Below are 14,151 nucleotides of genomic sequence, written 5' to 3' on the forward strand. Positions count from 1 at the left end.
AGAAATATGGAGAGATTGGATTATGACAAAAGTTTGGATGAAGTTTGATTCGGCATAGGCTTCTGTTTGGTTTAAATAATTTGAGATAAGGTAACTTTATTGTCATTTTGTTTTACTGGGAGCATACCATGTTAAAAAGGAAATTTGGTTGCCTACCCTCAAGAGAAAGTGCATAACATCTATTAACAGAGTTGTAAGGGGTCTTCTAGATCATCTAGTCCAACCCCCGCCCAAGCAGGAGATCCTACACCATCCCCGAAAAATGGTAGTCCAATCTCTTCGTGAAATCCTCCAGTGATGAAGCTCCCACAACTTCTGAGGGCAACTTCTGTTCCATTGGTTGATTGTTCTCACTGTCTCATTGAGAACACTGATTGTTCTTAGAAAATTCATCCTTATTACCAGCTTGAATCTCTCCTTGTTCAGTTTCCATCCATTATTCTTTGTCTGGCCGTCAGGTGCTTTGGAAAATAGCTTGACCCCTTCCTCTCTGTGGCATCCCTCAAATATTGGAAGACTGCTATCATGTCTCCCCTGGTTCATATTTATATGTACTTTTAAAGTTATAGCGATGTTTCAGCAGAATTTCATCTGCCATCATCAGGCTTGTGTATTGGGTTCTTAATAGTGTGTGTCAGGCTTTGGCAGCCGTTTCTGTTGCCAAAGCCTGACACACACATTAAGAAGAACCCAATATACAAGCCTGATGATGGCAGATGAGATTCTGCTGAAACATCGCTATAACTTTAAAAGTACAACTATTAAGACATGGAAAAATACCTGAAAAATCTAAATATCATACATATAAACACCCGCAAAAACAAAATAGATGTAGATGTATATATGTATATATGGACACTGCTCAAAAAAATAAAGGGAACACTTAAACAACACAATGTAACTCCAAGTCAATCACACTTCTGTGAAATCAAACTGTCCACTTAGGTAGCAACACTGACTGACAATCAATTTCACATGCTGTTGTGCAAATGGAATAGACAACAGGTGGAAAGCATAAGCAGTTAGCAAGACATCCCCAATAAAGGAGTGGTTCTGCAGGTGGTGACCACAGACTACTTCTCAGTTCCTATGCTTTCTGGCTGATGGTTTGGTCACTTTTGAATCCTGGCGATGCTGTCACTCTAGTGGTAGCATGAGACGGAGTCTACAACCCAAACACGTGGTTCAGGAAGTGCAGCTCATCCAGGATGGCACTCAATGCAAGCTGTGGCAAGAAGGTTTGCTGTGTCTGTCAGTATAGTGTCCAGAGCATGGAGGCGCTACCAGGAGACATGCCAGTACATCAGGAGACGTGAAGCCATAGGAGGACAACAACCCAGCATCAGGACTGCCTTTGTGCGAGGAGGGACAGGAGGAGCACTGCCAGAGCCCTGAAAAATGACCTCCAGTGGGCCACAAATGTGCATGTGGCTGCTCAAACGGTCAGAAACAGACTCCATGAGGGTGGTATGAGGGCCCGACGTCCACAGGTGGGGGTTGTGCTTTCAGCCCAACACTGTGCAGGACGTTTGGCATTATCCAGAGAATACCAAGATTGGCAAATTCTCCACTGGTGCCCTGTTCTCTTCAAAGATGAAAGCAGGTTCACATTGAGGACATGTGACAGACGTGACAGGGTCTGGAGACGCCGTGGAGAATGTTGTGCTGCCTGCAACATCCTCCAGCATGACCGGTTTGTCAGTGGGTCAGTAATGGTGTGGGGTGGCATTTCTTTAGGGGGCCGCACAGCCCTCCATGTGCTCGCCAGAGGTAACCTGACTGCCATTAGGTACCAAGATGAGATCCTCAGACCCCTTGTGAGACCATATGCTGGTGCGGTTGGCCCTGGGTTCCTCCTAATGCAAGACAATGCTAGACCTCATGTGGCTGGGGTGTGTCAGCGGTTCCTGCAAGACAAAGGCATTGATGCTATGGACTGGCCCGCCCGTTCCCCGACCTGAATCCAATTGAGCACATCTGGGACATCATGTCTCGCTCCATCCGCCAACGCCACGTTGCACCACAGACTGTCCAGGAGTTGGGGGATGCTTTAGTCCAGGTGTGGGAGGAGATCCCTCAGGAGACCATCCACCACCTCATCAGGAGCATGCCCAGGCATTGTAGGGAGGTCATATAGGCATGTGAAGGCCACACACACTACTGAGCCTCATTTTGACTTGTTTTAAGGACATTACATCAAAGTTGGATCAGCCTATAGTGTTTTTTTCCACTTTAATTTTGAGTGTAACTCCAAATCCAGACCTCCATGGGTTGCTAAATTTGATTTCCATTGATAATTTTTGTGTGATTTTGTTGTCAGCACATTCAACTATGTAATGAACAAAGTATTTAATAAGAATATTTCATTCATTCAGATCTAGGATGTCTTATTTTTGTGTTCCCTTTATTTTTTTGAGCACATACATGCATTTGAACAAAATGGGATAGAATTCTTAATTGGCCAAGGGTGATTGGACACACAAGGAACTTGTCTTTGGTGCATAAGCTCTCAGTGTACATAAAAGCTATAAGTGATAAATCATGATCATAATCAACATAAAAATACATAATGGGGAGGGGGTGCCCTTAATTTTTTTTTTTTTTTAGAATTTTGTGAATTTTGAGTCTTGGGATGTAAATTTGTACCTTAGTATACATTTAATCTGTTTGTGTTGGTTGTTTTATACATCAGAGAGCCGGTTTGGTGTAATGGTTAAGGACATCAAGCAAGTTCTAGTCCTGCCTTGGGTGACCTTGGGCCAGTCACTTTCTATCAGGCCCAGGAAGGAGGCAATGACCCAAACCACTTTTGAAAAAAAAAAACCTTACCAGGTGAAAGATAGACCCTTGCCCTGTGATATGCAATTGTTGTCGTTTTTGTGCAATTGGTAGACTAAGTAATGAAGGTTGCTCTGCAGCTTTGAGTGAAGCAAGAATTGTGAACAATCTGAAGGCCAACAACCCTTTGGCTCGTCCGGCGTTGGATATTTGCTCTGAGGTCTTTTAGATCAATCAGCAGCTCTCTGGAGTAAGACCTATGCCTGCTAGTACCATGTTTGCGTTCATACGCAGCTATTGCCACACATCCCTAGGTGACCTCTGAAATAAAATGCAGTATTTTGCCCACCTTATCATAAGCTCAGTGTTTTCCATAGATTGACGACTAGGCCTAGCAGATTCTTAAAAAATTAAAATTTGCATCCTCGACTTAACGACCACCGTTGGGACCAGAATGTCCCTCGCTGACTGATGCAGTCATTAAGTGACTGGAGCTCATTTTACGACCGTTTTACAAATGTCGTTAAGTGAATCACATGGCCGTTAAGCGAATCTGGAATCCCTCATTGACTTTGCTTGTCAGATACCATTTGCAATTCGGAATCATGTGACTCCAAGATGCTACAACCATGATTCAGATCACGTCAGCAACATCCTGGGTACCGAGAGTCAGAATACATGCGGATTGCCAACTATCTAAATTTTGAGGGGGATCTTGTGACAGTCATAAATGCAAGAACCGATCCCGAGTCATTTTTCTTCAGTGCCAATATCGCTTCAATATATCTGCTCTTTATGAATTTACCCGGTCATGCTTTCAAGATATCCAAGTTATTAGCTGGACTTCCGGGAGTGAATTTTCCTAATTAATTATGCTTGTCTGAAGAAACAGCCTTTCCTTCGCTTTGATTAGATATAGCCTTTGGTCTTCACGCTTTGCAATAAAGGAAGAAAATACGCTTAAATTTTCTTGTGCCATCCCTAACTGCACAGATAGTTCTTGACTTTTAACCCTTTGTTTAGTGACCGTTCTAAATTACAACAGCCCTGAAAAAGGGATTTATGACAGTTTTTCCACACTTACAATCTTTGCAGCACTTCGTGACCAAAATTCAGACGCTTTGACAACCGATTCATGTTTATGACGGTTTCAGTATCCTAAGGTCACGTGATCTCCTTTTGTGACCTTCTGACAAGCAATATAAATGGGGGAAGCCAGATTTCACTTAACAGCTGGGTTACTATCTGAACAACTGCTGTGATTTACTTAACAACTGCGCCCAAAAAGGTAATAAAATGGATAAAACTCACTTAATAACTGTTTTGCTTAGCAACAGAAATTTGGGGCTCAACTGTGGTTGTAAGTTGAAGATTACCGGTATAATCTTCATTAAGTCTCCTTCCCTCATTGTCTTTTCTGAAAAGTAAAGAATCTTAAAATGTCTCACCCAATCTCATGTTTTTGAGTTTCTTCATGAATTGGTCCTCTTTTCCAATTCCTTTTTTTCCTGTGTGAGCAGTACAGTTAGTCCCCAGTTAATGACAGGTCACTGTGACTGATTGCAGTTACAAGAGACACTGCCAAATATATTTAGAACACAATTTTGAAGTTTCAATGGCTGTAGCACACACACACACACACACACACATGCCTGCACGCACCTCATAATCATAAAATTTTGGGTCCTTGACAACCAACTCACCTTTATGGCCATTTGTAGTGTTTTGAAGTGACATGGCCGTGGTTTCAATGTTTTTTCTTAGTTTCTTGTGTTTACTTCTGGTTTCTGAGGGGAAAAAGCCCAACTCGTTAGATAAAGCGGATTTGCTTAACATAATCCACATAATTCACATAATGTCTGATGTGCTCACTTAACAACTGTCAGAAAAAAGGACACAAAATTGTCAGGTGATAACCTGCTTAACGATTTCGATAACATATGACTGTAATTCTGGCCCCAACCTCAGTCATAATTCTAGGATTACCTGTATTGAAATTCTTTTTTTTTTCGGTTTAACATTTTTAGTGAGTTATAAAATATTGTAAAATACAAAATACGAAAGTAATTAGAAAAAGCAGTGGGGAGGAAAAAAGGGAAGAGAAGTGAGGAAGGATAAGAAAAAAGAAAAAGAAGCATTGACTTTTGACTTTCTCTGTTTCAGTAAAGTAAGTTATTAACATCAAATCAGAACTTTTTGCTTTTTCATAATAATATGAACAAGCCATTTCTGGAACATTCTATCAATCTACTCAGTAAAACCCAAAATCAAAGTTTAATTCTTTTCCACTTCAAGCATGAAGTTCAGAAGTGGTTTCCATGTGGAAATAAAAATATATGTGTTCTTTTCTTTAACCAAAGTAATCAATTTTGCCATTTCAGCCAACTCATCAACTTCTGCAACCATTTGTCCATGGTAGGAATTGAAGTGTCCTTCCATTTTTTGTGCATAAAATAATCGTGCTGCTGTCAACATATATAATAACAAAGTTCCATTTTTTCCCCATCAGGCCCAAAAGGAAAAGTTCCGATTTCATTTTTATCTTAATTTTCAAAATTTTCTGTATTAAAATATGGATCATATTACAATTTTTTTTGTTTTATCACATGTTCACCATAGATGAATGTATTTTTAATGTACACTGAGAGCTTATGCACCAAAGACAAATTTCTTGTGTGTCTAATCACACTTGGCCAATGAAGAATAAAAAAATTCTAAATACCAGACAATATTAAAATTCTATTTTGTATGTATACTGTTTACTCATTGCCTGACTATTCTATTCCCTCAGGATAAACATGGTGGTTCTACATTATTACCAGCGGCCCAGCGAAGCTGACAGTGGCCTCAACAATCTCCTACAGTCTGCCCAAACTATTTTAGGCAATGGCACCCAAGCGGTCCAGAAAGAACTGTGCTTCAATGTTAACTGGACGGGTATGAGAATTGAATCAACTTTGATCTAGATCCATGTTGCTCAACCTTGCTAGTTTGAAGTTGTATAGCAGGGGTGTCAAACTAGATTTCACTGAGAGCTGCATCGGGGTTGTGTTTGACCTCGTGGGTGGAGGACTGGGGGGGCATGGCCAGCTCGATGTCACTCATTGGGACTCCATTTTTGCCCACAATGGCCTCCTGCAGCCATCTGCTAGTGAAAATGGAGCTTGTGGGAGGCTGCGCTCGTGGGGGCTCCATTTTCGCTGGCAGAGGGCTGCAGGAGGCTGTTGGGGCTTAAAATGGAGCCAGGGTGGGCCGCACGCAGATTCCCCGGGCTCTGTTTTCACAGACAGAGAGCTGCAAGAGGCCGTTGTGATTGAAAGTAGAGCCCAGGTGGGCTTCACGCAGCCTCCCTGGGCTCGATTTTTGCTGGCAGAGGGCTGTAGGAGGCCATCATTTTCGCTGGCAGAGGCACCGCAGGGCCAGTCCTTCACTGTTGCCAAGGTGATCCGGAAGGCCAAATCTAAGCACCCAGATCTAAGCAGGGCTTTGAGTTTGACACCCCTGATGTATGGACTTCAACTCCCAGAATTCTCCAACTAGCAGGGCTGGCTAAGGAATTGTGGGAGTTGAAGTCCAACCTGCCCACCATAAATTCTGATGTAGGGTTTGGAATGAAGAAGTGAGGGAAGCATCCACAGCATGTTGGTTTTCTTCCTATTTAAGTGATAATGGGTTGGTTCTGAGCAGGGTCTTGAAACTTGACAGCCTTAAGACTTGTGGGCTTTAACTCCCAGAATTCCTCCTCCAGTCATGTTAGCTCAAGAAATTCTGGGAGTTGGACGGACTCCAGTTTGAGCTTCTTCGGCGACAGAACGAAACCGCGTCTCTGCGTGGTTTCGATCCATACTTGCCACTGGAGCGCCCCAAGCCAGATGGTTTCGGGGCTAAGCCACCCCATAGAGGTGGTGAAGAAGGGGGAGACTGCCTGCAGAGTTGAGGAGAGCCACATCTCTCCTCCCCAGTGGCCATTACTCCCTTTCCTGAAGGCGGTTGTAGCGGTGGTCAGAAATGGCCACCACAAAGAAGAACTCGACTGGAAAAGAATGTGCAGGAGGAAGATAAGAAGATAATGTTTTGGTTGACCGGATCAAACAGCAAAAGCAACAAATAAGGTACCCTGTAATTGAAACTATTAAAAAAAAAACCAATAACATTGTTCCCTAAGAAGATTTCTAAGCTGCGAAGGAGAGAGAAAAGGGGAAGGATTTGGTTTTTTTTCTCTCCTCTTCCTATGCTGACAGCTAAGCGACTTAAGCAAGAAATTGGAAAAAAAATCCACTTTGACATTAATAGGCATTTAACACTGAAAATAAAAAGTCAAAGGGATAATAAAGATTTCTGGATAATTAAAAGCTTTTTAAAACAGGAAAGGAGAGAAAAAGAATAAAAGGGCAGGATCTGGAAGGGAGGAGATTGCCTGGAATTAAAAAGAACTCACAGCAAAATCTCAACAAGACTTCCAAAAGATACATCTTAACTGAAACATCGCAACAAAATAGTAAAACCCCAGGAAGAGAAAGTGAAAAAAGAAATAAGAAGAAACAGCTTGGGACTATTTGGATTATTTGGTGATCTCTGGATTCTTGGTTATTGTTTCGAATGACTAAAATCAATCGGGTGATTGTTTAAAACTGTTTAAAATGGCTCCACTTTTAGAAGAACTGAAAATGGAACTTAAAAAGTACGAAGAAGATGCACAAGAAGGGAGAGGTTCTTTTGGCTTCGTATTTCAGTTCTTAGAAATGGAGATTTGGAACTATGAGAAACAACAAGAAATGCCTGCAGAACAAGAAGATTGGGACAAAGAAGAAGCCATCTTTAATGAACAAGTAATCTTAGGTAGGGGGAAAAAAGGAAAGGGGGGAAAGAGAATGGAAAGTTTAAGATTGGGAAAAACAACCCAAAAAAAGAATAGAGTGAAAAATAAGTATAAAATCAGAAAGCAACAGAAGAGGGAAATGCAGAAGAGAGAATTAGAAGTAGAGAGACAAGGGGGTAAAAGGGGGAGGGAGAAGAAGAGATGGAAGAAAGAAAGGAAAAGAAGTTATAAAGGACAGAAACAAGATATAGAGAAACAGGGCCTATTTAGAGATAAAGGGTGAAAATCTAATGGAAAAAGGGATTCTGCAAAGGTACATATGATAGTATTGTTATATTAGAAATAGAAATAATTTCAGAAATATGAAACAATGTATGATTAAAATGTTTGATAAAATAGTTATCATAACTTAGTGGAATGCTTGTCAATAAATAAATGTAACAAAATGAATATTTAATGATTTACAAGACATATGTGAAGAGAAATAAGGGAAAAATTAATTATGGAGATTATATGTGTCTTTAAGGAAGTATGATATTTAATTGAAAATAAATGTTAAAGATGTTAAGACTTTAATTATTATTAATGATAGAACTGAATTGGAATGGAATGAGGGTTTATAATTACATATATTTATAATCCTTTTTTAAAAAAAAGAATATAGTGTGTATTATAAGAATGTACCAAGCAGAATTCGATTGGAAGTTATGTATTATGTATTATATTGAAGGTCATAAACTTAAGGTATATATTGAAGTTTAAATAAGAGTTGAATGGATGTAATTAAAAGATATAAAGGTGTCATACTCCAATTAGTAACTACAGGAGAAAATTTGTTTAATGAGAAAAGATAATATGAAATTGAAACAGAACAGACAAAAGTATAAATATAATGATTTGAATTGAGATGAGATAATCAAAATAAAATTGAGAAAATTAAAAGAGGGGAAAAACTATATAGAAAATGTAGAATAGTATAAGATATGGAATAGAACACAAAAATGAGCATGAAATTGAGTTTGTGTCTGTATAAAGAAGTTCAACCCGGGACCATGCTATTTTCAAAAAAGATGTTTTACTTGTATTTTGTGTGTGTGAAAACCCAAATAAAACCTTAATAAAAAAAAAAAATTCTGGGAGTTGAAGTCTACAAGTCTTAAACTTGTCAAGTTTGAAGAGGCTTGGTTCAGAGTTTGGTCATCCCTCTCTTACAAAGAGATGGCTTGCTGGGTTATATAGCCCTGTTCGGTTATGGGAAAATTGGCTACCTTTTTTTCCATCTCTGTTTTGTCACCAGGAAAGACTCTCCCAAGCACCCAGGAGATGGAGATGTTGCAGTGGGTTTTTGGCTGTCCATTCGAAGAAGGTGATATTGCACCCAAATCGTTTCTCAGTCCACGCCCGTCTGATCTGCTGGTAGAGATCGGTCCACGGTAAGTCTTCTGGTGAAGTCAAAGCTGCACTAAAGAAATAACAAACGAGGAAATGGTATTACTTATTTCCAATGAAATAAATTCCCTTTTTAAGGAGTCTCGAGGCTTGCTTTTTTTACAGTTCATAGTTTAAAACAATGAATCCCAAAGAGGAAGGCAAAAGATAGATATGCACATTGTCTAAAGCCATTGTTTGTTTAATTGCTGCTTGTTAAAAAAAAGTCACAATTAGATGGCTTCATTCATTATATTAAAAAAATCAATAGTGATATACAGACTGGAGAGACTGTGGCTGTGTTTGCATAAGTCAAAACCAAACAAACTATATTGTAATGTGTGAATGCCAATATGTGAGTAACCACGTTCAGACATGAGAGCAGGACTTCCAGTAAACTTCCATTTGCTGGTCGGCCTTTATTTGATGGTTTGTAATGAACTCAATTTTGCTGTGATGTTTGATTTGGGCAAGTTGTATTCCTCAGGGAAGCACCGAGGAAAGAGCATGGTGTATGTTTGCCAGTTTGAGTAACTTATAAAGTAACACTGGGATAAAAATCTAATAAATAAAATAAACAATTATAAATAGTGTCCTCTAAAACAGAATTGTTCATTTTGTTTTAAATCAATTCTGATTGGGGAGAAGTACTGTGAGTTTCGAGATTTTGTCATCTGTGGTTGCTTAAGCATTGTTGTTCAGTCACTAAGTTATGTCCAACTCTTTGTGATACCATGGCCCATAGTATGGCCCATGGCCCAGGTGCCCTTGTTCTCCACTGTCTTCCAGAGTTTGGCCAAATTGATGTTAATTGTGTCAATGATATATCTAACCTTCTCATTCTCTGCTATCCCCTTCTCCCTTTTGCCTTCCATCTTCCCCAAGAATCAGGGTCTTTTCCAGTGAATCTTTTCTCTTCTGATTATTTGAGCTTCGGTATCTATCCTTCCAAAGAACAGTCAGGGTTGATGTCCTTTAGGATTGACAGATTCGATCTGATTTGAAATCAGGCATTATTAAAGGACCTGTGGCGAGAATGGATCAAATCTATTTGGATTTAATTTCAAAACAACTTTCTTCTTCTTCTTCTTCTTCTTCTTCTTCTTCTTCTTCTTCTTCTTCTTCTTCTTCTTCTTCTTCTTCTTCTTCTTCTTCTTCTTCTTCTTCTCCTCCTCCTCCTCCTCCTCCTCCTCCTCCTCCTCCTCCTCCTCCTCCTCCTTCTCCTCCTTCTCCTCCTTCTTCTCCTTCCTTCCTTCCTTCCTTCCTTCCTTCCTTCCTTCCTTCCTTCCTCCTCCCTCCTCCTCTTCTCCTCCTCCATATTTATCTTCATATTCTTTGTGCTTGTAGGTTGAATTTTTCTACAGCCTATTCCACCAATGCCGTCTCCGTGTGCCTGGCAGCTGGGTTGGAAAACATCGACCGAGTTGAGTGTTCCCGACGCTACCTTTTCAAAGTAGGTGTATGCTTTTCTATTCTTGTTTCCCCTCCACTTCCCATACACACATCTAAGAATGATCCTGTGCAGAGGAAACTGTTCTGCACCCTCCTGCAGGGATGAAAATTCTCAAAGAATAGCTGAATAAATTTTTCATACCATGCCTAATTACAGGTAGACCCCAATGTACGACCACAATCAAGTCCAAAATTTCTGTGGCTAAGCAAGACAAATTCTTAAGTGACTTTTGCTCTGTGTTATGACCTTTCTTGCCACAGTTGTTAAATGAATCACCACAGGTGTTAAGTTAGTCACACGGCTGTTAAAGTAAATCTTGGCTTCCCCGTTTGACTTTGCTTATTGCAAAAGGGGATCACGTGGCCTGGAGACATTGCCACCGCCATAAATACATGCCAGTTGCCAAGCATCCAAATTTTGATCATGCGACCACAGGGATGCTGCAATGGTTTGTAAGTGTGAAAAATGCTCACAGTTAATTTTTTTAATGCTGTTGTAACTTCAAACCGTCACTAAACAAATGGTTGTAAGTCAAGGATTGTTACTTATTTGCAGTTACTTATGCAGTTGATTCTAGGTCTGTTCTTTTTCTAGGCCTCCCCAAAAAGCACTAAGTCAATTTTGAGCCCTGGCAAAAACCTCTTTTATTACATTAATGTGAATTTATTTCATTCACAGTCAGCCAATGGTTTGGCAAACAGTCTTGCGAAGGTATACTAATTAGCTCAGACATTTATCAATCCTGGAATGCTGCCCGGTAAATAGTTCCACACTCAGTGCTGACAGGGAAGGGCTGGGTTATACAGACAAATCTTCACGAGGCTGGAGCGAACCAACAAACGAGTGAGTTGTTTCCTGCAAAAAAACCCTGTCCTTTTGCTCCTATTTTAATCCTGATGGGAGGGGTCATTCATCATCCACCTATGCCCGAAGGTAGCTGATGACTACTAGCCTGCCCTGGCCCCATCTCTGCCTCTGACGCAGAGCCCTCATCCGAGCCTTCCTCAGCCTCCAGGAATGGCCCGGGGTCCTCCCCAACCTCCTGACTACTGTCTGACTCTGCTGCCAACTCTGCCAGCCGCCAGCGGGCCACAACAGGATCAACTTCCATAAAACTTCCAGCAAAGGGGATTCTCCCATTGGGAGGTGTGGAAATTCTACAATCCTTTGTTGAAATTACACCTACTAAGAATGACAAACCCTGAGAATTATAGATTTGGCTTTAAGATTAGATAGTCAGTTTCCAAAGTGTTTGGAACGCCTGATAGAATTCATTGCCACAGATTTGCTACACCAGTTTCTCTCCCAAAGGTACTTTTTTTCAGGAGGCAACTGGACTTTCTCATTTTATCTTTGAAGACATTTTGCTTCTCATCCAAGAAGCTTCTTCAGCTCTGACTGAATGGTGGGGAATGGAACGATTTATATTCCTTGCAGACAGCTGGTCATTTGCATCCTTTTAGAAGTCATTGAGGCCACCAGGAGGTTTATCTATGTCCTCAGGATCACCTGAGTGGAGCCAATTGTTCCTGTAGTCTGCAATTTTTCTGGAAATCCATTCATACTCCCACACTGTTTGAAGGGTGTTCATCCCAAATTGTGTAGCTAAAGCAAGCATCCAGTCAGAGCTGAAGAAGCTTCTTGGATGAGAAGCAAAATATCTTCAAAAAAAAAGAGAAAGTCCAGTTGCCTCCTGGGAAAGCACCTTTGGGGCAACCATGGCCTGAATGACTGAGAATCTCCATAGACATTTAGCCATGCACTTTGGGATAGGCTCCCTTCGAATGGTATGAGAATATGAACAGATTTCAAGAAAAAAAAATGCAGACTACAGGAACCATTTGCACTACTCAGGTGAATCTGAGGACACAAATAACCCCCAGGTGGCCTTAATGACTCTATAAAAAGGAGACAAACAACCAGCTGTCTGCAAGGAATATAAATCCTTCCATTCCCCACCATCCAGTCAGAGCTGAAGAAGCTTCTTGGATGAGAAGTGAAATGTCTTCAAAGAAAAACACTAGGAAGTCCAGTTGCCTCCTGAAAAAGCACCTTTGGGACAATTATGACCTGGATGATTGAGAATTTCCTAGACCAGTTTAACTATTTCAGAGGATACTCCTGAATCTGCTCTCTTTGATATCCAAAATTTTCCTCACCAGGTACATAAAACCCCTCTTGAATTTAGAATCCAAAGGTTGATTTTGTTTTTCCAGTGTGACCAACTGCCAACCTCATCTCAGGAGACCCAACTAGTAGCTTCACTCTACGACCGGATGACGGAACAGACCTATCCCAAACCCATCCAGAGTTTTGCGGTAGCAACCCGTCCCGAAGCGGTGTTCCACGTTGATATTCTCGGAGAAGGAAGACTGGCGCTCGTGAAGGCCAACAACCAGCTTGGTATGAGCAGGGGAGGGTAAAGAGAATGGGGCAACTATTTAAGAAGGAGACAGCACACTGAGTTTGTAGTAGCTTGTTGTCCGGTTTTGGTCACTACATTATAAAGAAGATTTTGAGAGACTAGAAACTAGAGTGCAGAGAGAAGAGCAACAAAGATGAATAGGGGATTGGAGGCTAAAACATACAATGAATGGTTGCTGGAACTGGGTATGTCTTGTTTAATGAAAAGAAGGACTAGGGGAGACATGAGAGCAATCCAGGGGCGGGCTGCTGGGGGTTTGCAGGGATTTGGGAGAACCCCTTCGCTAAGATTCTGTGCAGTTTGGAGAACCCCCAAATCCCACTCCTAGCTGTCCCCACCCGCCCTGCCCCTCCCAGGAGTCCCCATGCAACCTGTTTTAGATGCAGGTCAGTGCAAGGCACACATGGAGGCTCAGGGAGGGCAAAAAAATAGAAGAAGTTCGGGAAGCCCATTTCCAGCTTCCAAAGAGCCTCCAGAGCCCAGAGAGGCCGTTTTCGCCCTCCCAGAGGCTCAAGAAGCCTCTGGAGACTGAGGAAGGCAAAAACGCCCCCTCGCCATGGTGCAGGAGGCCAACTAGGCCACGCCCACCATGGCCACGCTCACCCAGCAACCGGGCAGAGAACCTGTTGCTAAACATTTTGAAGCCCACCCCTGGAGACTAAAACGTATGAAGAATGGTTGCTGGAACTGGGCATATCTAGTTCAATGAAAAGAAGGACATGAGAGCAGGGTTCCAATATCTCAGGGGTTGCCCCAAAAAAGAGGGAATCAAGCTATTCTCCAAAGCACTTGACAAGAAGCAATGGATAGAAACTAATCAAGGAGAGAAGCAACTAGAAATTAGGAGAAATTTGTGGCTGGGGAATTTTGTGAGTTGAAGCCCACAAGCCTTAAAGTTGCCACGTTTTGAGACCCCTGCACAAGGACATCCCCACCCCTTCAAATGACAAAGTGATTCCTTCTCATACCTTTTTACACCCGTTCATTCATTGTTTTAATGCAGGAAGGGTTGTGTTAGAAATTAAGCGATACCAATGAGCCAACCTCTCTGTTTCTGTTTCCATAGGTCTGGCTTTTGATTCCTGGGACCTGGATTTTTATACCGCTCTCTTCCAAAAATTGGGCAGAAACCCCACCAGCGTAGAATGCTTTGACCTCGCACAATCCAACAGGTATTGTTTTTGTTATGGGGTCCCCATAACTTAAAAGTTGCCCGGGTTGAAACACACTGCCTTAGAGTTCCCAAGG

The 14,151-nt window shown here is 41.4% G+C and overlaps 1 protein-coding gene across 1 annotated transcript in view; it reads left to right on the forward strand.

The window, feature by feature from the left end:
- PFAS (phosphoribosylformylglycinamidine synthase) overlaps nucleotides 1-14,151 on the forward strand; it is a 56,663-nt gene that overhangs the window by 384 nt on the left and 42,128 nt on the right. The window contains exons 2-6 of the mRNA XM_026683911.2: nucleotides 5,570-5,715; nucleotides 8,895-9,030; nucleotides 10,373-10,478; nucleotides 12,695-12,881; nucleotides 13,970-14,075. Coding sequence (XP_026539696.1) covers nucleotides 5,577-5,715; nucleotides 8,895-9,030; nucleotides 10,373-10,478; nucleotides 12,695-12,881; nucleotides 13,970-14,075 — 674 coding nt within the window. The 5' untranslated portion in view covers nucleotides 5,570-5,576. The remainder of the gene's footprint in view (nucleotides 1-5,569; nucleotides 5,716-8,894; nucleotides 9,031-10,372; nucleotides 10,479-12,694; nucleotides 12,882-13,969; nucleotides 14,076-14,151) is intronic.

This window comes from Notechis scutatus, chromosome Z (genome assembly GCF_049901735.1).
Source record: "Notechis scutatus isolate UNSWTSFEM ecotype Mainland chromosome Z, rNotScu1.2, whole genome shotgun sequence".
Classification (NCBI taxonomy): Eukaryota; Metazoa; Chordata; class Lepidosauria; order Squamata; family Elapidae; genus Notechis; species Notechis scutatus.